At 41.5% G+C, this 25907-nt stretch overlaps 1 protein-coding gene across 2 annotated transcripts in view; it reads left to right on the plus strand.

Moving 5' to 3' along the window:
• Window positions 1–21874: 21874 nt before the first annotated feature.
• The window catches only part of ipo7 (importin 7), a 45045-nt gene continuing 41012 nt past the window's right edge, over window positions 21875–25907 (plus strand). For both annotated transcript variants that reach the window (XM_076291484.1, XM_076291483.1), the window contains exon 1: window positions 21875–22070. In XM_076291484.1, the coding sequence (XP_076147599.1) occupies window positions 21987–22070 (84 nt within the window). In that variant the 5' untranslated portion in view covers window positions 21875–21986. The remainder of the gene's footprint in view (window positions 22071–25907) is intronic.

Consider the following 25907-nt stretch of genomic DNA (forward strand, 5'->3'; position numbering starts at 1 on the left):
CCTACTCATCACCCTGCGTAAAGCCCTGCGATGTAAGGAAGGTAGCTACCGCATTTGGTGAAGTGAAGGAATGCCACTTGTTGTTTACAGAAAACTTCAGCGTTGCTGGGTACTGCATGGAGTAGAGGATCCCATGTCCTCTGAGTTGCTTCTTCACACCATCAAATTTTCTACGCTGTTGTAGCACCTCTTGGGAAAGATCCTGGAAGAAGGAGAGCTTCTTGCCCTCCCATATGACTGCTTCTTTTCCGCGAGCAGCCGCAAGGACCGCTTCTCTCGCGCTGAATCTCAGAAAGAGGATCAGAGCGTGACGACTGCGGCCCTTGTCTGCACTCTGCCCAACGCGGTGCACTCGCTCAATTTCAAATCCAACATTCACATCCAGCTCCAACTGTTCCGTTAGTATATCAAGCACAAAACCTCTCAAGTCGTTACCCTCTGCTTTTTCAGGAATGCCCATCACACGCACGTTGTTCCGTCTACTGTAGTCTTCTAAATATGTGACTTTATCCTGAAGTGCTTTTAGGTTAGACAAAGCAGAGTCTATGCTAGCCCCTCGGCTGTTGTTAGCATCTTCCAGGTCTGAAATTCTGGTTTCCGCCTCCGACATCCTTGAACCCAGCGACTCAACAGTAGTTTGCAGCTTTTCCATGCCTGTTTTCATACTGTTCACATCTGCCGCTATACCTTTCAAGAGATTTTTGATGCTGGCAAGCTCTGCCTTAGTGTCGTCAGATGTAGCTGTCTCTTCCTCCATCTTGCTTTCAGGCGTCGTGAGCTTTTTCTGTTGCTTTGCTGTGCGAGTAGGGTTATTTTTTTGTTCGTTTGGCATGATTTATATCACGTTGTTGTTTAAGAGATTGAAAGATTATTTTTTAAGGGATTTCAAAGCATATCTTGCAGTAATACATGAGGAAGGAAGGTCAAGCCGAGCGGAGCCAAAAACTATGCAGCCATGCTGGTGTCACGCCTTCCCGGAAGTCCCAGGTCAGTTGTGTTTAAATGTAGTAGCCTAAGGCAAGCTCAGAAGGGGGCTTAGCGACAGGTCAGTTGTGTTTAAATGTAGTAGCCTAAGGCAAGCTCAGAAGGGGGCTTAGCGACAGGTCAGTTGTGTTTAAATGTAGTAGCCTAAGGCAAGCTTAGAAGGGGGCTTAGCGACAGGTCAGTTGTGTTTAAATGTAGTAAAGCTTCAGCTTCTAACAAGCTCAGAAGGGGGCTTAGCGACAGGTCAGTTGTGTTTAAATGTAGTAGCCTAAGGCAAGCTCAGAAGGGGGCTTAGCGACAGGTCAGTTGTGTTTAAATGTAGTAGCCTAAGGCAAGCTCAGAAGGGGGCTTAGCGACAGGTCAGTTGTGTTTAAATGTAGTAGCCTAAGGCAAGCTCAGAAGGGGGCTTAGCGACAGGTCAGTTGTGTTTAAATGTAGTAGCCTCTATCAAGCTCAGAAGGGGGCTTAGCGACAGGTCAATTGTGTTTAAATGTAGTAGCCTCTATCAAGCTCAGAAGGGGGCTTAGCGACAGGTCAGTTGTGTTTAAATGTAGTAAAGCTTCAGCCTCTAACAAGCTCAGAAGGGGGCTTAGCGACAGGTCAATTGTGTTTAAATGTAGTAGCCTCTGTCACGCTCAGAAGGGGGCTTAGCGACAGGTCAATTGTGTTTAAATGTAGTAGCCTAAGGCAAGCTCAGAAGGGGGCTTAGCGACAGGTCAATTGTGTTTAAATGTAGTAGCCTCTATCAAGCTCAGAAGGGGGCTTAGCGACAGGTCAATTGTGTTTAAATGTAGTAGCCTAAGGCAAGCTCAGAAGGGGGCTTAGCGACAGGTCAGTTGTGTTTAAATGTAGTAAAGCTTCAGCCTCTAACAAGCTCAGAAGGGGGCTTAGCGACAGGTCAGTTGTGTTTAAATGTAGTAGCCTCTGGCAAGCTCAGAAGGGGGCTTAGCGACAGGTCAGTTGTGTTTAAATGTAGTAGCCTAAGGCAAGCTCAGAAGGGGGCTTAGCGACAGGTCAGTTGTGTTTAAATGTAGTAAAGCTTCAGCCTCTAACAAGCTCAGAAGGGGGCTTAGCGACAGGTCAATTGTGTTTAAATGTAGTAGCCTCTGTCAAGCTCAGAAGGGGGCTTAGCGACAGGTCAATTGTGTTTAAATGTAGTAGCCTCTATCAAGCTCAGAAGGGGGTTAGCGACAGGTCAGTTGTGTTTAAATGTAGTAGCCTAAGGCAAGCTCAGAAGGGGGCTTAGCGACAGGTCAGTTGTGTTTAAATGTAGTAAAGCTTCAGCCTCTAACAAGCTCAGAAGGGGGCTTAGCGACAGGTCAGTTGTGTTTAAATGTAGTAAAGCTTCAGCCTCTAACAAGCTCAGAAGGGGGCTTAGCGACAGGTCAATTGTGTTTAAATGTAGTAGCCTCTGTCACGCTCAGAAGGGGGCTTAGCGACAGGTCAATTGTGTTTAAATGTAGTAGCCTAAGGCAAGCTCAGAAGGGGGCTTAGCGACAGGTCAATTGTGTTTAAATGTAGTAGCCTCTATCAAGCTCAGAAGGGGGCTTAGCGACAGGTCAATTGTGTTTAAATGTAGTAGCCTAAGGCAAGCTCAGAAGGGGGCTTAGCGACAGGTCAGTTGTGTTTAAATGTAGTAAAGCTTCAGCCTCTAACAAGCTCAGAAGGGGGCTTAGCGACAGGTCAGTTGTGTTTAAATGTAGTAGCCTCTGGCAAGCTCAGAAGGGGGCTTAGCGACAGGTCAGTTGTGTTTAAATGTAGTAGCCTAAGGCAAGCTCAGAATTGGGCTTAGCGACAGGTCAGTTGTGTTTAAATGTAGTAAAGCTTCAGCCTCTAACAAGCTCAGAAGGGGGCTTAGCGACAGGTCAGTTGTGTTTAAATGTAGTAGCCTCTATCAAGCTCAGAAGGGGGCTTACCGACAGGTCAGTTGTGTTTAAATGTAGTAGCCTAAGGCAAGCTCAGAAGGGAGCTTAGCGACAGGTCAGTTGTGTTTAAATGTAGTAGCCTCTGGCAAGCTCAGAAGGGGGCTTAGCGACAGGTCAGTTGTGTTTAAATGTAGTAGCCTAAGGCAAGCTCAGAAGGGGGCTTAGCGACAGGTCAGTTGTGTTTAAATGTAGTAGCCTCTATCAAGCTCAAAAGGGGGCTTAGCGACAGGTCAGTTGTGTTTAAATGTAGTAGCCTCTATCAAGCTCAGAAGGGGGCTTAGCGACAGGTCAGTTGTGTTTAAATGTAGTAGCCTCTATCAAGCTCAGAAGGGGGCTTAGCGACAGGTCAGTTGTGTTTAAATGTAGTAGCCTCTATCAAGCTCAGAAGGGGGCTTAGCGACAGGTCAGTTGTGTTTAAATGTAGTAGCCTCTATCAAGCTCAGAAGGGGGCTTAGCGACAGGTCAGTTGTGTTTAAATGTAGTAGCCTAAGGCAAGCTCAGAAGGGGGCTTAGCGACAGGTCAGTTGTGTTTAAATGTAGTAGCCTCTGGCAAGCTCAGAAGGGGGTGGCAAGAGACTGGTAGCTTGAGAGCGACGTGTTGAGACCCTATAAGGAAACAACTAACATTGGCAACAGTATTAAACCAACCAACAACATAAAATATTAAGAAGAGCTCTTTAATTTCATTGAGCTAAATTGAAACAATGTCTTTAGTGTGCTCGTGGACTGACAGCCATAGGCTACTGGTAGGCAATTGTTATTCTGGCCATAACTTGAGGATTTACGGGGAGGCTAGGCCTAAGTGATATGCCTCCGAATCGTGTGATGCGTCCGAACAGCGGCATCTGATGGTTGAATGTCATTGCGCTATCTATCATCGTTCGCCAAACATTCTAATTCAAAATTGCAGCCTAAATCTTACACAAAACTATGAAACAGGCGTGTGGACTCGAGTCACATGATTTGGGCAGTGCTTCAACTTGGCCAGCTTTCCTCGCGGTCCGTGCGCGGGATCACACGGCATCACGCGACTTTAATTTGTATTTTTCCAGTGACGCTGCAACGACGCTGCAACAACCCAAACAACCGGCAGATGTGTCTCGTAAAAAGAAATGGAGCCTGGAAAACCCTACACAGACTTCACTACAGACTTTAGCAGACTGGTTTAGAAATAATTTAATAGCCAGAAATAGGCCTGCCCTGCCCTAATAAAGAAATATTTGGTTAACTGCGAGTGAATCCCGTTTGCAGCCGTAGAAGGAACGCAGGACAAATTAAACATTCTGGTTTTCTCCGAGTGCAACGATGATAGACAGACAAAATATAGAGTACATTAACCTCCGTTGCTCAGCCAAATGCCTTCCTGTTACGTCCTGTTATCACGGAGTTACAGGCTAAACAATTTTTGATGGTCACAAGTTTACTTCATTAGCATTTATTTTTTTGATTATTAAAGAGTGTTTTTCATTTAAAGGCTTGACTTCGTGCTTATTCAGTAGAGCATTTAGTGCTCTCCCCAATCCCAGACGTTCACATTGCATGTTTGTTTGTAATGGATGCAACCGCGAGATACAGTACGCTTGTCATAGGCGCCGATACCGGGTGCTCCGTCTCTCGGGCACCCACTGAAAACATCGAGCACCCACGTGTGCCAGCTTACAGTCCCGGCTAAATTTACATTCATTTAAAATCAAACATCGCAGTTTATGTTAAATTCAGCATCTCTCATAATGTGATTGGATATGTTGCTGTCAATCCCCTACTCCATATACTAACCACCAATGAGAGCGTCTCTCGTATGAAAATTCCTGACACTTCCCACCTGAAGAATTAACGCAAGGCTTTGTCGGGTCTTCAGCCCTGAATGTTTAAAATGTATATAGCCCTGAATATCATTTTAAAAGTAGTCTGACAAAGTTTATTGTTTTGTGACACAGCTAAACACTGGTACCTCACAGCTAAACACTGGTACCTCATGTGTTGCTTTTGCGGGATCGAATCCAGTTTCATGCTAGTTTTCAAAACATATATTTTTTTACATGTCTTTTGTCCGAGTGGCTGTAATGTAGCCGAGCGCTCATGGCGTATGAAAAGCGACTTCAAACCGCCTAAAACAACTTGTTTGTGAATGTCTGACAACTGCTGCAGCGCATGCACGCGCAAGGAAACCAGTAGGTGGAGAAACCAGAAGGCACACAACACCGGAACGATTTTAAGGCTATTTCGCATAGGCTACTCAATGGTGCTATTTCACACGCATTATAGCGACCCCCACTCACCGGGGTTAGGTGGAAGGTGTTAATAGACGATTGGCGTAGCCTACAGTAGACTAGGGCTGTCAAAATGGCTCAAAAATGACATTCGAATATCCCCTCTAAAATAAACACATGTATTCGAATATATTGGAATATCTAGGCTATATTATTTGCACATTATGTCAGTGACGCGCATCATGTCATCTGTTTTTTACTTTTTGTATAGTTATTGCTTGACAGGGGGGATCCCAAGCAGCTTTCAGCTATAAGGCTACTTTGAGAACATTTTCTAATTCACCCGACACTGATATTCAAAATGTTGAAACTATTTCGGCAGAGCCTATAAGCAGTTTAATTAAATGTAATGTTAGTTGTAAACAAACGGGCTACTTGGTGAGGCTTGGCCTCACAGATGCGCTCCTGCCTTAAATGGCAATAAAAATCTTCACGATATAGGCCTATAAACTGACCGCCCGATTCACGTTGGCTGGGGGGCAGGGACATTTGTTCCCAAGCGTCTATGAATTGTTAATCCGGCCCTGCCCCCAACGATCGCAACTTTCCACCTCTGAGACAACTTAAAAGAAGTCGAGAGGACTCACTAAGACCTACGCAAACCACAGGCCTTTTTTTGGGCAAGCCTGCATTCGAGGCAGGCCTTCTGTTGAAGAATTTTATATACAGCGGGGAAAATAAGTATTGAACACGTCAACATTTTTTTCAGTAAGTATACTTCCAGTGAGGCTATTTGAATGAAATTTTCACCAGACATTAGTATTAACTTAGGTAATCCACACATATAAAAAAATCCAAACATGAATGTCCATAAGTAGAGTTATGAACAAAAAAGTGGAATGGCACAGGGAAAAAGTACTGAACACACCTACTGAAATGTCTTAAATACTTTGTGGAAAAGCCATTATTTGTAATGAGAGCTTCAAGGCATTTCCTGTATGACTAAACTAATCAGTTGCAGTATTCAGGTGTGATTTTGGCCCATTCTTTTAAACAGATAATTTAATATTGAAGATTCCAGGGGTCCCTCTTGTAAATCCTGATCTTTAGGTAACTTCCAAAACTGTTCAATTGGATTTAAGTCAGGGCTTGGATTTCCTTTCTCTGAAACCAATTGAGAGTTTCCTTTGCTGAATGCTTTGGATCATTGTCCTGCTAGAAGGTCTAGCCACATCTCATACTCATCGTCCTGGTGGATGGCAAGATTCTCCTATGAAAAATCGCTCTGTGAAACTGTGTGAAGTCTGCCAGTACTATGAGATGAAAAACAGCCCCACACCTTGATGCCTCCACCTCCAAACCTCACTGTTAGTATGGTATTTTTAGGGTGATGCACAGTGTCATTTCTCCTCCAAATATGGTGTGTAGTATGACATCCAAAAAGTTAACATTTTCTTTCGCCTGACCAGAATACATTCTCTCAGTATTTAATAGGCTTGTCCAAATGTTGTGTAGCAAACTTTCAACGAGCTTCGACATGTTTTTCTTCAGTAATAGAGTCATGCGGGTGAGCGTGCATAGAGGCCATGGCGGTGGAGTGCATTACCTATGAAGTCTTTCTGAAGCTTTCTCCAAGTGGTCCTTGGCTCTTAGGCTACACTTCTGACTATTCTTCTGACTTCCTGGTCAGAAATCTTGTGAGGAGATCCTGTGCATGCCCGATTGATGATGCAGTGATGTTCCTTCCACTTGCAGATAATGGCTCCAATACTGCTTACTGGATGATTCTTAAGTTTTGAAATGCATCTGTAACCAGTTCCACTGATATGTTTTGCAACAATAATTTTACAAAGGTCTTGGAAGAGCTCTTTGCTTTTACCCATTATGAAATGTTTATTGTGTGACACCTTGGTAATGAAAAACCTTTTTATAGCTCATAATATGTACCGATACATCTTATATTAATTTGCACAGATATGAGGGATAATTTCTCTCTAACTGCGTATAGATTCGATTCGTATAGACACAATGAAAATAGATTAACACTCCCCTCAGTGTCAACACTATTTCTTTGCATTGATGTGCGAACTCCGGTGATATGCAAATTCCTTGCTGCAGACATTGTAGAGGACTTTATTTTAATCACTTTATTTTTATCTGCCACAGTCTGGCCCAGAATCCCGACTTAGTCTGTGATCTGTCATGCCTCTGCTTTTCCTCCGTTCCAGGTTTTCCCTCTGGCCTGGCTCATGGTTGACTGACAGGGGAGCGGCCCAATCATCAGCGCTTGGGCTGTCACACCTGTTGCCACTCTCCTCGTCAGCCACAGCATTTAAGCAGTGCCAGGAGGAACACTCACGTCCTTCACATGTGGATTCTCGCGTATGCTCATGCTCTTTTGGATTACTGGTTTTGACCGAAGCCTGTTTCTTGGACTTGTTAATTTGACTAAACCTTTTTGGAAACCTTCGCTTGGACCTTGTATTCTTTTGTTGCCAACGTATGCCTGTTCAGCCACGTGAGTCTTGTTTAGCCCCTTTGATTCATCTGCCTGTGTTTTTCTTGGCCTACTCGTGTACCGAACTCTGCCTGTTTTTGCCACCTTGGATTTTTGACTAAACCTTGCCTGTACCTCTGCCGTATTTGGATTTTTTGAGTGTGCACTGTTTGTCAAGTCACTCTGCCTGGCTGCCTATTCCTGTGTGTTGTCATTAAAACCCACTTAATTTACTCTCTGCTTCCTGAGTCTGCTTTTGGGTCCACAGTATCTCACCTGGCCTCACCGGCCCTGACATTATCGACACCATCAGGCCGTTTTTTTAAAAGTAAATGTTCCAATCAATGATCTAGGCAGCACATTTTCTTCTCTCTCCTTCATTTTACAGTCTAATGGTCAGTGTTGTAGTACTCGAGTCCGAGACTCGAACTCGAGTCCAAGTCATTAGCTAAATTTAGAGACTCGTGACTTGACTTGGACTTGAGCACTGATGACTCGAACTTGGACTCGGACTCGTGCATTCACACTCGCGATGACTCGTCGAGGACTCGACTTTTTTTTGTAATATATCATAAGGCTATAATTGTAGTATGTCATTAGGCTATAATTTGCTATATGATTTTAATATCTAAATTGTTCGTAATACTAATTTTAGTTCAAGGGAATGTTAGGCTACTGCTTCGTGTCGTAGGCTACATCGCAAGTCACATCATGTTCACATGCAAAGCAAACTAACGTTAACTTTAACACCAAAATGCCTGGAGATATGGCTGCCGCTATTTCAATGTAGTAGGCTATTGCCAGGCAATATTAGTTCTCATACATGACATAACATTACCTAAGATTACACTCAGCCTAGGCTAAACAACACACACTGCTGCTGGATAGCTGATCATCGTGACTTGGTGAACAGTGTTTTCCCTGACTGACACGAGAAGCGAGGTTCCATTCATTCATTTTCATTCGGGGCGTGCCCAGCTGTGCTTCTGTCTGTTAATTTGCAGCAGGCTATTATCGGATGAAAGAAAAATAAACTAAACGTTTTCCCTATCAAGATATAGCATACTTCTTAATTTTGGTGTCATAAAATATAGAAGCATAACATTAAATTGCCTAGTAGAGTGTCCATGTAGTGTCAATGTAGGCCTACGTGTCTGCGCAAGTTATACTGACAAACTGAACCTCTCGTGGGTAGGCCAGAAACAACTATATTTAAAACCACATGAACTGGATTACTGTTACTGTTCAAACGAGCGATTTGATAGCCTAATCCACTGCACGAAAAAAAAGGAAATAGCAACGTGTTCTATTTCTAACAGGTGAATATCGTAGCAAATAGTATGGCGATGGCAGCTTAAAAAAACATTTATTTCACTCATCTCGCTGAAATAAACGTGGCTTTTGCACAAATAAATTAATTAGGCAGATGATCTACATCTTCGTTAACCTAAAGCTAGTTTTCATCTCTATTGTTGACGTGAAATATGTCTCCATAGTGTCAGTGAAGTGATAACATAATTATGCAGTTGCCGGTAGCCAGTGTTCATGTCAGAAAGAAGCTACCAAGACGGGCCCTGCTCCTGTCCCTCCCAAACTGCGCTAAAATTGTGTAGGCTATTTAACAGCCAGAATTAAAAAAAATGCTCTTTTATGATCCACACTACCTCTTACAAAATAGGCCTACTCCAACGTTCATCTAGCTCTTGTGAAGTATGAACTTCTACAACACTGCCTATACAATTGTCAGCAGTCAGTAACAGCATAATATGACTTAATGGCCTGTGTGATTGGGATGTGGATTGCTCTACATCGCCTATAGGCCTATAGGCTATGGTATAGCTATGGTATGGTATTCTCTCCGATATAATAAATACAACACATTGGGTTTGGCAAGAAATTTGGCAATACTACTTTCACACAAGTGATGGCACCCCTTGGAGACAGAAGATTGTCCGTTTTGCTTTTAAGGATTTCATCTGCAATGGAAAAAAATGGAACGACATGTAGGCTATGCTTACTTTAGTGCTGGACTTGGACTCGACTTGATCAATAGGGACTCGACTCGGACTTGACGTGGATCAATAGTGACTCGACTCGGACTTGACTCGGATGAGTAGTGGACTCGACTCGGACTTGACTTGGAATTTTTTTTTTAATGACTTGGACTTGACTCGGACTTGAACACTGAGGACTCGAACCTGGACTCGGACTCGAGGCATAGTGACTTGACTACAACACTGCTAATGGTTACTGACTAGAATGGTTCGGGGTCAAAGGAATCGATTAATCTGCGCTATTTTATCAGTTATTTGTTTCTCAAATTAATTCAAGTTTATTTATATAGCGCATGTCATACAGAGGTCATTCAATGTGCTTTACATAAACAAAACCAAATAATAACAAAAGCATAGAAGGACAATGTAGTCAAATAATAGTTCAAAAGGTAAAGATCATAAAAAAAAACTAACACACAAGGTAAAATCATTTAAAAATAGAGAATGATTAAAATTCTTTACAAAATTATTTTCGAATGATTAAAATTAATCAATTATTTATTTCACAAGAATTTACTAATGTAGCCTTTCTTCTCGTCACAATTTATTGTAATCATTAACCATGACCTTGACTTCCCTCATGAGTCGCCACTGGCAGACAGCCTAATTGATAGCAGGCAAATCTGTGGCCTAGCACAGTGAAATGCCATCAGTCAAATTATTACTCATCCTTACAGTGGACGCTGCAATTTGGAAAAACAATATATATTTGCAGCTGTGCTGAGTGTCATGTAGCTATCTGTTTTGTCAGATTACACAGGTAAGCACATGCGTATATTACACAGGTATGCGCATGCATATTGCAAAACACTTGATCCCAAAAAGATTGTCTTCGACTTGTTAGTTTTTTGAACAATTATTTTATCTAATTACAAGACATAATGAATTGCATCCACATATCCTTACGCTCTATGCGCAACTTTTATCCACTATCCTAAAACCGTCAGGATGAAGGCTAATTACTCACGTATTTCTTAAAGTGACAGGCACTCAATTACACACATCACCAATGTGCACTCAATTAGACCTACACACCACATTAAAGATATGCCTAAGTGTAATAGTTTAAAAATCAATATGAAGCATTCAAATTACTGAATGTGTTTAGCTACTAGTAAAATACTATACATTATTAACTAAATACACTCTATATGAATTTAAAAAGATATGAAATAGAAAGATATCACACAAGCCATCATTTTCAGTGTGTGTTGAGAGAGTAAAGCAGAATCTAGGATGGCCACTGTCGTAAATGATCCCACTACTATATTCAATATTACCGATGACGTCAAGGTGGTGGGGGCCCCCCAAATCAAGTATATTTTTAAGAAAGTATCGAAGAAGTATCGCAATTTTTGACTTGGTATCAGAATCACCGCCCAACCCTCAATTGTGTAAATCCCCCCTATATGAAAACCTAAGGGGGGAATCCCCCCCCCCATTTTGAAAACTGAATTTTAAAGGAGAATTCCGGTGTGATATTGACCTAAAGTGTTTTGAAACATGATACCGAGTGGGAACGTATGTCTCATAGCCCATCTCGGCTTGTCCCCTGCACTCCGAAATCTGGCGCTAGTTAGCCGATGCTACCAACAAGGCGGTCAATGGTGGTGCCTCGGCATCGGCATAGCCATGCAAATAAATCACTGTTTTACACCATTTACGAGGCTCAATGTATCTCCACACTTCATTGGCAGACTTCCAAGGGCCCTGACATTTAAAACGAGACATTGAGAACTTTGAAAAAGCACTGGTAGTTTACTTACAAGACGATTTATACAGACAGTATCTTCACGAAGTTTAGCGTTTGCAGCCATCTTGAATTTAGTCACGATAAGTCGAGCAACGAGTAAGAATGAACAGGTATGATAAGGGATCAGATTCCAAAAATAATTCAGTGGAAATGCATGGATTCCAGTTTCTTCCGGTAGCAGCAACTAGAATCCATGCATTTCCACGGAATTATTTTTGTGTGGAGATACATTGAGCCTCGTAAATGGTGTAAAACAGTGATTTATTTGCATGGCTATGCCGATGCCGAGGCACCACCATTGACCGCCTTGTTGGTAGCATCGGCTAACTAGCGCCAGATTTCGGAGTGCAGGGGACAAGCCGAGATGGGCTATGAGACATACGTTCACACTCGGTATCATGTTTCAAAACACTTTAGGTCAAAATCACACCGGAATTCTCCTTTAAGCCCTGATTTTGCATTGACATGTTCTTTCCGACTCGTCGTGTAGTGAAAACAAACTGGAATGCTATAGCTGAGGAATTGAGTCACATTCTTGCGTGGAGCAACTCGGGCGGAGGAGTGTAGGAGAATACTGGATAGTGGAGCAACTCGGGCGGAGGAGTGTAGGAGAATACTGGATAGTGGGATAATCTAAACTTCATTCACTCTCAGTGTATAGATCAAGACAGACTTGCGGAACAGGCTGCAGAGCAACAGCCTGCATGAAAATAAGCATAAATGGTCCGCACTTGTAAAAGAGTGCAATTAACAAAGGGCCCTTGAATTGTTCTTTTTACAACCAATGAGGATAGCCTGTAGCGATGCTAGATGTCAGCTCTGCCATAAGCACTGACTGTGATCACCTTTAAACATTTTGAAATGTTTTGCACTTTCTTTTGCACTTCAGTGTTGTATAGTGTGTATAGTGTATGTTAAAATTGCACATTAATTCACTAATCTTGTTTCAGTTATGATGTTTAGCACTTTTTAACACATATTTGTAGTGTTGTGTAGTTTGTACGGTGTTTGTTAAAATTGCACATTGCAACAGTTATTTTGATAAATAATTATTATACATAATTTTATAAATGTAGTGTCCTCACCTCGTTGTCCTCCAGTTGCCAGGCAGTCCTTTAACACCACTTTTGCTGTTTTCAACTTGGCCTTGGAAACATTCCCCTCTTCAGTAAAACTCTTGCCACATTGAGGACGGTGGTGCGACATCTTTCCTGTACGATTAATTGAGCATTCACAGGTCACGAGTGGTGTAACACTGCACTACATGTTTACAATGTTTGTTTATAAAACTTCTCAGATTCAGCTGCTATGTTTCATTTTGAATTCCTGCAGGACTCTACACTTAATATATGTTTTACATGTTTACAATGTAAGCGTCTGCTGTTTGATTACTATTGCATATTTGACCAATACACTATTACCGCCAGTCCCCTATTTCCGCCCTCTTACATGTATGTGTCACTTAATATTAATTTCTTTACAAACCAAGACGGCGGATTCCTAAAGAAACGCACGCACCCACACATAAGTGTATCTAAATTAACTATGTACCAAAAATGACATTGTACAGTGACCCGAAGAGCTGTAAACAGTGTTGTAAGGCTGCGTGTACAAATCCGCTTGGAGCTCCAGTGGAATTTTGAATTGCCGTGTGAAAGGGCGGAAATAGGCAGCCATCAGCCCAGCACTAAACTCTGAGTGTGGTAAACAAAATCAGATATTTCAGGCAGTAAAATCCCCAGTAAGAACAAAACCAGATTTTGTTCAAATCTACACACCAATGGCTAGTAAAAAAGGTTCATTTATCAAATGTTATTTTGAAGTATTAAAAAACATCATTGTTTTAGAATTTTCAAAAGTAAGAGGCAGTGATTGGTGGTTTTACTATAACTAAGTAATGCCTTACTGGTCTCAGGCTGTTCAAATGAATAAGTAAGTAAGTAATGTCTTACTGGTCTCAGGCTGTTCAAATGAATAAGTAAGTAATGTCTTACTGGTCTCGGGCTGTTCAAATGAATAGGTAGGTAAGTAATGTCTTTTGTTATGTTTATCCGACATGCTTGGTTTTTACTACAGGTAGGCTACTAATCTTTCACCAGCTTGCTGTTATTTCCATAGGTAAAATAATGTTAATGTTTGTCTAAGTTGAGTGATGGAGGCTAGTTTAATTGTTGGTGTAGTTGTGAAACATACACAGTTATACTGAGCAAATTGATAACAGCACTGTAATTGTGTCTGTCGACTGTCATCCCATTGTGTTCTGATCATACTGACAGGAGCTAAGTTAGTTAGCCACAACACTAATGTTCGCTAATGCCATGGATTACTGATGGAAGATATAGGACACTTGTCTACGATGCACCCTAAACACCAGGCTAGGACATTTATGCTTGCTACAGTAATTAGGCTTTTCTGCTGTTGACTCACTCAAAGTCTGTGGCCCTGTCAGCTGCTTTGTAAAATGTTGCACGAAATAAATGTGAGCAATTGAGCTTTCATTCCCAAACACTCACTACATTACATTACATTACATTTGGCTGACGCATTTTTAGCCAAAGCAACTTACATATGTCAACTATATTACAAGGGATTACATTGTCCCCGGAGCAACATGGGGTTAAGTGCCTTGCTCAAGGGCACAATGGTGGAAGTTGAGAATTGAACCGACAACCGACAACAACGCTAGCCTAGATGAACAGCCTGTAAATATACAGTTATACTTACCTTGCACTACAAGTCCATATTGACAAGTAGCTGTAATATTATAGTGTGCTAACCTCCACAACCCAACAGTATTCTAACAATAATGCTTCAAGTGGGATTTGAACTCTCAACCTAAGGACTAGGCTATGTGCAGTGCCAAGTTTGACGTTGTTTGGATTAGTAGGCCTAATGCATGTATGGTTAAATAAATCAGTAAAAGCAGCACACATTGGCTTTCTCCACTCTACTACCCCTCTGCACAGCACAGGGCAAGAGCAGGGTGGGAGCAGAGACTGAGGGGCAGCAGAGTGTTGGCAGCACTGAATCATCACGGCTCAAAATGCAAGATGTGTAGATGATCGTCATGTCCGACATCAACAATTAAGGCTCCCTGTATGCAGTTTGCTTGCATAAAATGATCACGCGGATTTTGCAACAACACAAAAACAAACACGGGTATGCAGTGTCTATACAAAACAACGAAAAAATGATGTGCAATAAACTGGCAATTGGAATAGCCCAGGCTATTTTGGACTTGAGACTTTGAATAAACAAACGAAAATTTAGTCTGCAAGGCCTAAAATGGTTGTCCATTTGTGGAAAAACACTTAGTTAAGTTCAAATGAACTAAATAAGAGCTGCTATGAGCCCCCTATTCTTTTGTGTTCATGTTTGTCTGCACTGTCCACCTTTTGCTTGCGTTGTGTTGAGGAGGGAGGGAAACTAGGAGGGGTGAGGTATGGTGTGTGTTATGTGTGTGTTATATGTGATATGTTATATGTGATATGCTATATGCTATATGTATGAGGCTGTGTATATCCTGCATGTACATTAACATCAGATGCTGCTGTCTTTGTTTGGAATGTAATGATGTGTGTGAAAAAGAATATCCTTATAGGACAATAAAGACTCTATACTATACTAACTGACATTTTAAACGAAACGGACACACGACTGAATGAGGGGAGGCAGCGCGACCCCACGCGCATGTCGTGCGGTGCTAGTGGATCAGCGCTGTAAGGATGTAGGTGGTGGTATGCGGAGAAAACAGTTTGGGAACCGCTGGCCTAGTTTTTATCTTGCACAGATGCACTGCAAAACTCAAGCAAGACACGCCATCTCATATCAGCGTAATATCAGCGTAATATGTGGCTAGAACAAAAAGTACATCCCCTGTTAGGATAGTGATGACAGACAACCCAGGAGGGATAAACGACAGCAGCAAGGTTTCCCTTCAATCGTGCATTCTTCGTTCATAGTCTAACTTATTATACCCACTGCCCTGTCACTGATTTGCGCTGATTCTCATGAACAAAATGCGTTCAATACGGAACACATGTTTTCCGTTTCAAATACGGGATCCGTATTTTACGGAGCGGTTGTCAACCCTACTCGCAACTCTCTCTCTCTTTCTCTACGGCACTGAGAAACATGTCCACTGTTCCCACACTCCGTTGTGAGTGCACCATCTGGGGCTATCAGTGCACTTCGCATGGCCGTAATTATCAGTGCAAGGAAGTAGAAACAGTAAGAGCCATGAGACGTAACCATAGGCGCCCGAAGCACAGTGGCCAGGGGGCCAATGCCCCCCCCCCCCCCCCCCCCACTTTTGGCTCAAAAAAAAAAAAAACGAAAAACTCCGCTCAAAAAACAGAGGGGTGTTAACCAATATAGCCAATATAGCATATAATATAGCCTAAAGCTATTTGTGCAGCGTCACTGTTGAAAAACCTTAAACGTTCTGCCCATGGGTCAAAACCAGTGAGCAAAGCACCAGCAGAGCACCCAGGGAGCAGACAGCACTCCACTCTGGGACCTTCATTCTCAATCAATGCAACATGTGTGGAGGGATGGATTTGAAATGTAGCCGAATCTAATAACATCTTATCCTGGGTGGTATGATTGATTGTACTGTAAAGTTCCTCAGTTAAGCGTAATGTCCTCCTGTGCATCGGAGACTCCAACTCTACAGCTCCAGCTTGTCACCTCGGGATGGCTTCAAATTGTGCTTTCAATGTATCTGCGGCCTACTGTTCGTTTATTTCCCAGACGCAGTGGTTGTCATTAGTCTATATTAATTGTGAACAATTATTGAAGTTATGAATCTGTGGGATTGCCACATTTAGCCTACTGCGCAACATGATAGTAAATTAATATCATGCGCAATGTGATATATCCGAAACATGTAGCCTAAGCTACCAAGCCTTCGCAAGGTTTGTATGATATTACATTCAAGCTTTACTCAAAAGACTCCAATCTTTCAAGAATCTTTCCCAAATCCTGTCAAAGTTTTTTGGTGTAAGGAGGCCATTAACCCATTTCACTTCTGTGTCTCCGTTTCCCAAACCACATTTTTTGATACGATCGTCTGCTGGCAAAAATGAGGTGTGGACATCTTAATGCAGTTTAAGGCTGATTTATGCTTCTTACTTGTGAGCCTATGTGAGTCGGCGGCAGTCATTCTCGCGTTCTCCTGTTTTAGAATTTCTGAACAAAAGTGGTGATAATTGGGGGTGTTACGATACCTCGGTTACGGTCTCGTTCAGTATGTAACACCCCCAATTATCACCACTTTTGTTCAGAAATTCTAAAACAACGATGTTTTTTAACACTTCAAAATAACATTTGCTAAATGAACCTTACATTTTTCAGTAGCCATAGGTGTGTAGATTTGAACAAAATCTGGTTTGTACTTAACGGGAGCATTACTGCCTGAAATATCCGATTTTGTTTACCACGCTCGGAGTTATAGTGCTGGCCTGATGGGTCGCCTATTTACGCCGTTTCAACGGCACATGAACGTTTAGGCTAGACCGGGAATTCTCGTCATGAAATTAAAATTCCACTGGAGCTCCAAGCGGTTGTGTAGGCCTACACGCAGCCTTACGACACTGTTTACAGCTCTTCGAGTAAAATGTCATTTTTGGTATAGCTAATTTAGATACACCTATGCGTTTCTTTAGGGGTCCGCCGTCTTGGTTTGTATATGGATATAAAGTGACACATACACGCAAGACGGCGGAAATATGGGACCGACGGTAGGCCTAATAGGGGGAGTTCCTATAAGTAGCCTAGACTGATGCGCGGCCTCTTCGTGACAAACGAAGCCAGCAACATTAACTTCACTAACATTTAACTTCATAACTACCCAGATAACGTGTGAATTAAACACATTCATCTACAATACTAGAATAAGGCTTGGTTAATAACTAACTTGCCGAGAACCTAGACCGTTTGATAACATTAGACTCACCCTCGGTTACGTTCAGCCTGGCACGGTCTTTGTGAACTAGTTTAAGCGACATTAGCGCACGTAATGTACACGTATCTGCGTCTCAAATTGGTCCAAGCTACTACTTGACCTTTCACTGTTTTCTCGATTCTCACCAGCTCAATCTCGTGAATTTTGTGAAAACTCTCTAGCGCCCTAGAGGGCAAGCGGTCTAATCTGGTTGTGCAGAAATCTATTGACATTGATAAAAACGTGCATGTAAAAACCTAGGGCTGTCAAAACAAGACGTTAATTTCGATTAGTTAAATACAGAAATAAAAACACGTTTTAAAAAGAACGCCCAGACCAATACTGTTTACATCAATCAATCTACTTTCTGCAGTAAGGAATTTCCGTTGCCTACCACAGCAGTTCTTCAAGTCTGAAGTAGCACCTCAATGCAAAACAATAATGCTAGCCGCCACACCGCCAGACTTGTCAAAGTTAGGTTTGCTACGTTTTGCTGAGCCTATGACCGACTAACTAACTAACCGACAAACTCCCTTAATAAATTGACTACATTTGTTGCACACTTGAAACAAAATGTTTTCAAAAGTATGTAGAAGGTGGTTACATTTACTTCCATTCCACTTTGTTCTACTATTTAGTTTATTTTCTTGAACTGCTATTTCTTATCCTGGACTGCCACCTACTGGATAGAAAATGCAACAACCTAGTAATTATGTGAATAAAAATCTACACGTTTGAATGGCCAAAAAAAACGATGTGGTAGGCCCTATAGAGGGAGAGCAGCTTCACAGAAGAGAACTTCTGACGGCAAATTTGAGGAAAAGTTGGTAAACCACCCTTCTTACCTAATTTGAGGTTGCTGATTCTGAATATTTTGTTTACCAAGCTCAATTCTGAGTTCTAAGCCGCATAATCAGCATTTTAACATAAAATAGTGATTATTTTTGCTTATTTTCCCTAAATTGGGTTGATTTTAAAAGTAATCACTAAAACCAAATAAAAGTGTTCTCTAAATACATGTTTGAGCATTAAAGAAGCCATACTATAGTTTATTAACATATTTAATGGGAACACGATTACAGTTAACATGTAATAAACTCAGAAATTCTAATCAAAACACAACAATATTTTTATTGCTAACATAGTGAGTCACTCGTGGTGTTTAATGCATTTCATCACAATAACAAATTGCACGGATAACCTTCAACTCAGAATATATCCTATGAACTTAGATAGCGGGAATAAGCCTAATGCAGAACTGCATCTACCGTCAGCAACAACCGTCAAGTAAAAAACATTTTAATTCAAGTAACACTGGATTTGGTATGTGTGCTTGCCTCCATACTAGAGCTTGATAATGTGCTCTTCTAATATGCCATTGAGCAGCATCACTTGTTGGTGGTAGAGCCTCCGATCCTCGACATCTAGAAAACAGAGTGGCTCTGGCATAGTGTTGTCACGATACCAAAATTATGACTTCGATACAATACCTGCCATAAATATCTTGATACTCGATACTGAAGCGATATCCAAATCCTAAAATATCTGGAAAAGAAAGGATGCAGGCCTCCAAGTGTATTGAGTCATTTGTGTTGAATTTGGTGGACTTTTGGTCAATTCTGGGTTTCAAACTTCTAAACGTCCTACATAATTATTATTTTTGTAGTCAGTAAAATAGTAGTTTGTGTGTGATTAAGTCCTTTATTGTTTGTTATAGCTCATTTATATTGTGTGATGTTTTGGCAGTAAATTACCTTTAATTTAAATAGCCAAAGTAGGCTAGATCAAGGTCAGTGTTCAAATTACTGCATGCCAATCACTTAATGCTATGCAGAAGAGCCTAATCTTTAGGCCATCTGATGTAGGCTACCCTAGGCCTTCCTGTGTTTATGGGATTTCTTTGACAGTTGCAAAGGGAAAAAAAGTGAAGATAGTCTTCTTTGCTCCCAGTGTAATTTAATAAGTACGTTTCAACCACTCTTTGGGTCTTAATCAGATATGCCTACACCATTATTACATTACATTACATTACATTTGGCTGACGGCATTTTTAACCAAAGCGACTAACAACATGGTAACAGTTAAGTTTTAAAGCAATTCTCTCAACAATTTTAGGACAATTAAAAAACGGTAGAGTACAGTAAGAATAAGTGCATCAGTGAGTGCTGTTTTTAACCAGTTGAGCGTCAGTTCAAGACGGCTGGTAAGTGCTAGGATCAGCAAGACTTGTTGTAAGTGGTGCTATGAGAGGATATGTTCTCTAAAGAGCTGGGTCTTCAGGAGTTTTTTGAAAATGGAGAGGGATGACCCTGCCCTTAACTGGCAGTGTGTTCCACCAACGAGGAACAACAGATGATAAAAGTTTGGATTGGCCTGAGCGTATCTGTTGCAATATCTGTGTGCATTCCTACATTAGGTCTATTTCTTTGATAGTCAACATAATTTGCTACCACATAACAAATACCAAATAACAATACAAAAGTTTCTTACAAACTTTCCTGCATACTTCTTTAATGTGCTGCAGTCAGGTGGGTGCCCTAAAGACATAACTAGATCTAGAGCATCTATTACCAGTGTTGAATGAGCAGTTTTTGTAGTGATCACTACTGGACATTCCACATTGCTAGACAGCACTTGAGTGAGGATGACTTATTTCCACTTCACAAATAACCATCGCTATCTGCAATAGCTACAGTACAGGGACATTAATCAGTTCATAGCTGAGGATTTTTACCTAGGTCCACTTCCCTTTCAGCATCATATGCAGTAATAATGCACTGGAGAATGTTTCTTTTTGTTGCACTATAAAGAATATCTTGTCTAAGTTTTATTTTTATTTGCAAATAATGCAATCTCCATAGCACTCCTCAGCAACCCTCAAACATGCACACTCTTCCATTTTTTTGCATGGCTGGGATTTGAATGATAGGAAAGAGCACCAGTGAGATGTTTTATAGGCAAACACAGTCGCCTTTACAGTAAAAAAAAAATACAGTGTAAATCCTCTGTAAAGACTGACAACTGTTCATAATAGTTAGTGACAAAGTACTTTCTTCAGAAAAATGAGCAGTCACCTACTATTGTATCAATTTATTATCAATAGGAATTTAGGAATCTATTTTGCTTCTAAACGTCATACTGAATTTTAGCTATTATTTCAATTTATATTTTAATTTGATCTTATTTTCATTTGCTACTTGAGGGTCATTGGGGTAATTCCTGTCCTGTCCTACAACATATCTGATACATGAAGAGTATATTAATGCCTTATTTTTTGCAATTCCTATGATATCTGATGGCAAAACCAAAAAGTATGTGAATTATGCTAATTAGCAAGCTTAAAACTCAAAATTGAGCTTGGTAAACAAAATATTTGAATTCAGCCCCCTCAAATTGTGTGAAATAGCCCCTTTACAGACTTTTCCTCAAATTTGCCAACAGGACTTTTTCTGAACGTTTGTTAGCTATCTGCTCTCCCTCTACTATTCCATTCCGCACCTTGGTGTTAGAGTAGCCTATTCTGCACATGTCATTGACAGTGAGTGGTAACTTCAATCATTTGCATTTATCCTGCTAAAAATCTGACCCAAAGGGAAAATTATCATAAATTATCATACAGGTTGAACTTTAAAGTGTATAATGTTGGTTTGTCTGTTAATTGATTCACTCATCTGCCGAACTTGTTTTTAATAGCATAGCATAACAAAAATGGATCCATGCGATTAATTTAGATTAATTCATCACAGAGTATGTAATTAATTAGTTTTTTTTATCGATTGACAGCCTAGTAAAAACATGTAAATGTGGTAAATGTAGCAGGACTTCAACTGGACTTTATGCGTCACCACACTCTCCCCACCACCACAAAGGCCCATATATTCAATTATATCAAAGACATCACATTATGCTCATGGAACTGTTGATATGTAGGCTAGTGGTTGCATTGCGGCCTGAGCCCATTATAAAAACAATATTTTACAGTAGTCAAATATAGACCTACAATTATAGGCTACCTAAATTCCTACACCATCATGGTTCATGGTCATTTATTTTTCAGAGGGTGTAATTTCTCCATCTTCTGTTGGTATGTGATTAGGCCACCCACCCCTGTCCTGTACCCGAATCCAGCCAGAAATATTTACAGTAGCCTACTCTAAGGTCGCATAAGGAATGACGTTTTTCAAGGTATTTTAAAGAACTTGATATGTTGGCCAGACCTAATTACATGCATGTAGCCCGATGTAGTCTTAAGTATTTTAAACACTGAAGATTTAGCCGAGATATTTTGAAGAGGTGACTATGCTACTGGGAAGATATGAGTCACAGTTTGTTTCTCCCTATTCAAACTTTGGTTAAATAATTTAACCTTAAATAAATAAAGCAAACTGATGACAGACGGGGCAGCATCGTGTCCACCCACCAATAAAACTACAACTCCAAGAGCGCTTGTCAGTGAAAGCGGAAGTTGAGAGAAAGAGATTGGCGCTGAACTATCCGGGCATCTTATTCCTTCTTCCTTTCGCGCCGGTAGCAGGAGAACCGCGCGTCCATGTGCGCATTGCCTGGGATTTCATAGATCGTATAACCTACTGAATCCGATCCACAGCACAGCCTTTAATATGGATCCTAACTCCCTGATCGAGGCCCTACGGGGCACTATGGACCCGAACCTCCGTGAAGCAGCGGAGAGGCAGCTGAATGAGGTAAAATCGCGAGATGGTGGCCCTTGCTAAAAGCAGGCCTCCAGCACCACAGCAGGACGGCATGGAGCCTGTATTCGCGTTATTGGCGCAGCTTCCACCAAATGTCAAGCCTTGACTTGTCAGTTAGCCTCTTTAATGACCAACATATACTTTATTACGCATGTATTTGCATTTGGTGTTGTAACTTTACACCTGCATATGAAAACAATCGGACCATGTCAGAGTCTATGAATCCATTCTCCCTTCAACCCATGTCCGCTAGCCAGCTAACGTTACTGTTTTCAAACGTGGAGTTTAGCATTTGCTACGTAGCTAGCTTGATACGTAGCAGGAAATCTGACATCCAGCACACTGAAGTCGCTCATCCAGCGGAATGTCGTAATATCCCCATTACATTTCACATCAGATCAGAACACTGTGCTAACGGATTTGTAATTTCACAGTTTGTTGGCGATTGAGTTTATAAACCGAATGTTTAATTATTGACTCTTCCATCTCGTTAGCATAGCCTGCTAAAGGGCTAATGTTAGCCAGAGGTTTTACGTGTTGCAAACGCGAACAAGTTAGCTGACCGCTGTCTTCACGTGTCATGTGCTTAATGCGGTAACGTTAATGTTTGTCACACATCGGCGGGTCTGGAATGTACCCTCTATACATGGTTTATTTGCTCTCGCACTGTAGTTAGTTACCGACGCAGTCCGTGATGACGTTAATGTCATCAATAACATTAAATGTTATGTGGTTAGAGCTTCTACCCAGTAAACATTTTGTTTATGTAGACAATTCCTAACCAGATACATTGATGTCCAACTTGAGGTTAGCTGAGCTATCTTGACCACTAATTTTAGAAAAGGCATGGGATCAAACTGGACCACTGGCGTGGACCGGGCTATAGTGATGCATGTCTGTCGGTAACGTTGATTGAAACGAACCGGTTCTACTGTCCAGTTTATTTGGTCTTTCCGGGAATGATGCGGAGAATTAGTCAGCATGTGTAGACATCCGTCATGCGCGTGCAAGATGGAATTCGGTGACACCGGGGGGAGTGGGGGCGGGGGGGGGGGCTTTCCGCGCGCTCAGATCGCCCTCTGACCTTTGCGATGGAGGTCATGGGATGCAGAGCGCGCGCGTTTCTAAAAGTGCTACAGATGTGAAATAATTCATTGTCTGATATAAAGGGGGTGGAATGCGGACAGCGTCCCGGTGCGGACAATGGTCGTTGAACGCGCTCGACCTCAGCGTGTAACGAATTGACCGTCACTAACTCTGATTGATAAACGTTATCGATCCTTTGCGATATCACACGTTAGGAAAGTACTATGACTGCATGCTTAGAGCGATTTTTTGTAACTATAATCGATGATTTGTTTTGAGGGCTGGGAAACAGAAAGTGTAATAATGTCAGTTGTCATTTCTCATCAATAATTCTCCTGTTCTCTGATGACAGTCCACATTTTGGGAAATGGATATGAGCCTTATCCATGGGGATCTTAGTTTGTGTGTTGCCATGGGGATCTGAGTTTGTGTGTTGAGTAGAGCAGTGAGGGTGATTAGGTTTTATTATCATTATGATTATTTGAATTTCCTCTTGGGGATCAATAAAGTATCTACCCATCTATCTATTTATCTATCTATTTTTTTTAGGTGTGTATGAGTGAGATGGAGGGTGTGCGTGTGTGATTGAGTGAGTGACAGAGAGATGAGTCATGTCATGAGCTAAGTTCAGCTGTGTGTCTGTCTGTGCACGTGTGTGTGTGTGTGTGTGCACATGTGTGTGTGTGTGTGTGTGTGCATATGTGTGTGGTGTGTGTGTGTGTGTGTGCGTGCCTGTGTGTAAATCCGGAAAGCTTGTTGAGAGTGACCCCACTGACTACTTTGTGATTTTAAAGCAACACCAAAGAGTTTTTTTGTACCTTAAAATAATGTTTCCAAAATCGTTTCAGTGGTCCATCAACTTGTAACAGGGTGAACGGCACTTCTGCATTCGCTTCGCAGCCCTCTATCGGCTATAACCGCACTATGTAAGTTTGCCAGATCGGGTAGCGGATCTGTAGTTTGATGGAATGAGACATAAGAAACTACAAATTTGACTTGCTTCTGATGTCGCAATACATCGTACTTTCATAAATCATGCAACACATTCTACCTTGTCTGTGGACATTGTTATTTGCAAAGCCGGTGCTGGATAAACAAATAGCGTGTGCGACAGAGGGAAAGTTATTTGGTGTTGCTTTAAACCAGTACAAGTGTGTGAGAGTGTGACTGGGACAATGAAGCAGGACTTTTGTGACACACAAACACACACCTTTGTGTGAGCAACATTGTTTTGACACATACTCATTCCCTGTTTCATGGCTTCAGGGTCGTTGGGCTATTTTTGCATTTACCATTTTCAGTACTGTCACCAAAGACACACTCGGTGTTCAATCACTTTTGGGGTTCTACTAGCGTGTGTTCTACTAGCGTGTGTTCTACTAGCGTGTGCGTGTGTGTGTTCTTCTAACGTGTGTTCTCCCTGCGCCTCAGACGTGGGAAACTTGCTCTACCTGTTCAGCTACTTGGGAACAACAATAAGATGTTTCACACACACCACATAGTGTAACACACACACACCACATAGTGTAACACTCACACACATACTGTAACACACACACCCCACATAGTGTTACTCCCCCCCCCCCCCCCCCCCCCAACACACACACCAGCTTCAGTTTATTAATATGAGAAATTGTACACTTCTGTACACTGAAGTATATAGGCCTAAGACATGGGGGGGCCCAGTCATGCTGTTTTTTGTATCAGCGATTTCAGGCCCCAAAAAGGCCCAAACATAAATGATCACATTCATCTCATCTTGTGACGTATCCCCGCTATCGCTGATACAACCTTTAATTAATTGGCAAAATAATTCTGATGAGCAATTTAATTGTTAATTATCAGTGTTCTAGTTTAGGTGGCACCACTGAACTGTGATGGAAGCATGACCATGTTGATAACTTCTCCCATGTGGCAATTGTGGCCATTATGCACAATCATTTGATTCAAATTGCAACCAGGTGATTGTGTAATAATTGTGGCAGGTCTATCAATCCGCTCAGTTGATCTCTGGCTTATAAGCAGCAGTGTCTATGTTACTTGCGTGTTGCTTATGCAAGTGAGCACAGTGGACACACACTGCAAACACAGTCTATCTGCGGAACACACCATTCTGTACGTTTTCAGACGCAGCTTGATGTTCACCTGCTAAACATTTTTGTATACTAGAGACCAAGTAGGCTACACCATTCTATACGTTTTCAGACGCAGCTTGATTTCCACCTGCTACACACTTTTGTATACTAGAGACCAAGTAGGCTACACCATTCTATACGTTTTCAGACGCAGCTTGATTTCCACCTGCTAAACATTTTTGTATACTAGAGACCAAGTAGGCTACATTGTTGGTACAATTTGTGGCACACACGATATGAATTTTATTTGCAATACAGTTGAGCCTTCTGGAGGGTCTTATAAAATGGCTGATGAACTATAAAATTGACTTTGAGTGTAAAAGTACCGTAAATCCTCTAATATAGGCCCGGGCCTTTATTTTACTCAAGTGCAACGCGGTCCAGGCCTTTATTGGAAGGAGGTCAGAATTAGGGCCGGGCCTCTATTTGAGCAAAACAGACTACCAGTGGAATGAATAAAAATGTTGTGTCTATTTGAACTTATAAAATAGTAGGTTCATATATTGAAAAAGTACAGTTACCATAACATGATTGTATGCATACAGAACATTAACAACAAATACTGCTAATTCAGGTTAAATCCCAGTGTAGAAATACGGTAACACAA

Source organism: Alosa pseudoharengus, unplaced genomic scaffold, assembly GCF_046254945.1.
Source record: "Alosa pseudoharengus isolate Yale_2024_CS ecotype anadromous, Long Island Sound unplaced genomic scaffold, YU_APseudo_1.1 YU_APseudo_1.1_scf_19, whole genome shotgun sequence".
NCBI classification, from domain to species: Eukaryota; Metazoa; Chordata; class Actinopteri; order Clupeiformes; family Clupeidae; genus Alosa; species Alosa pseudoharengus.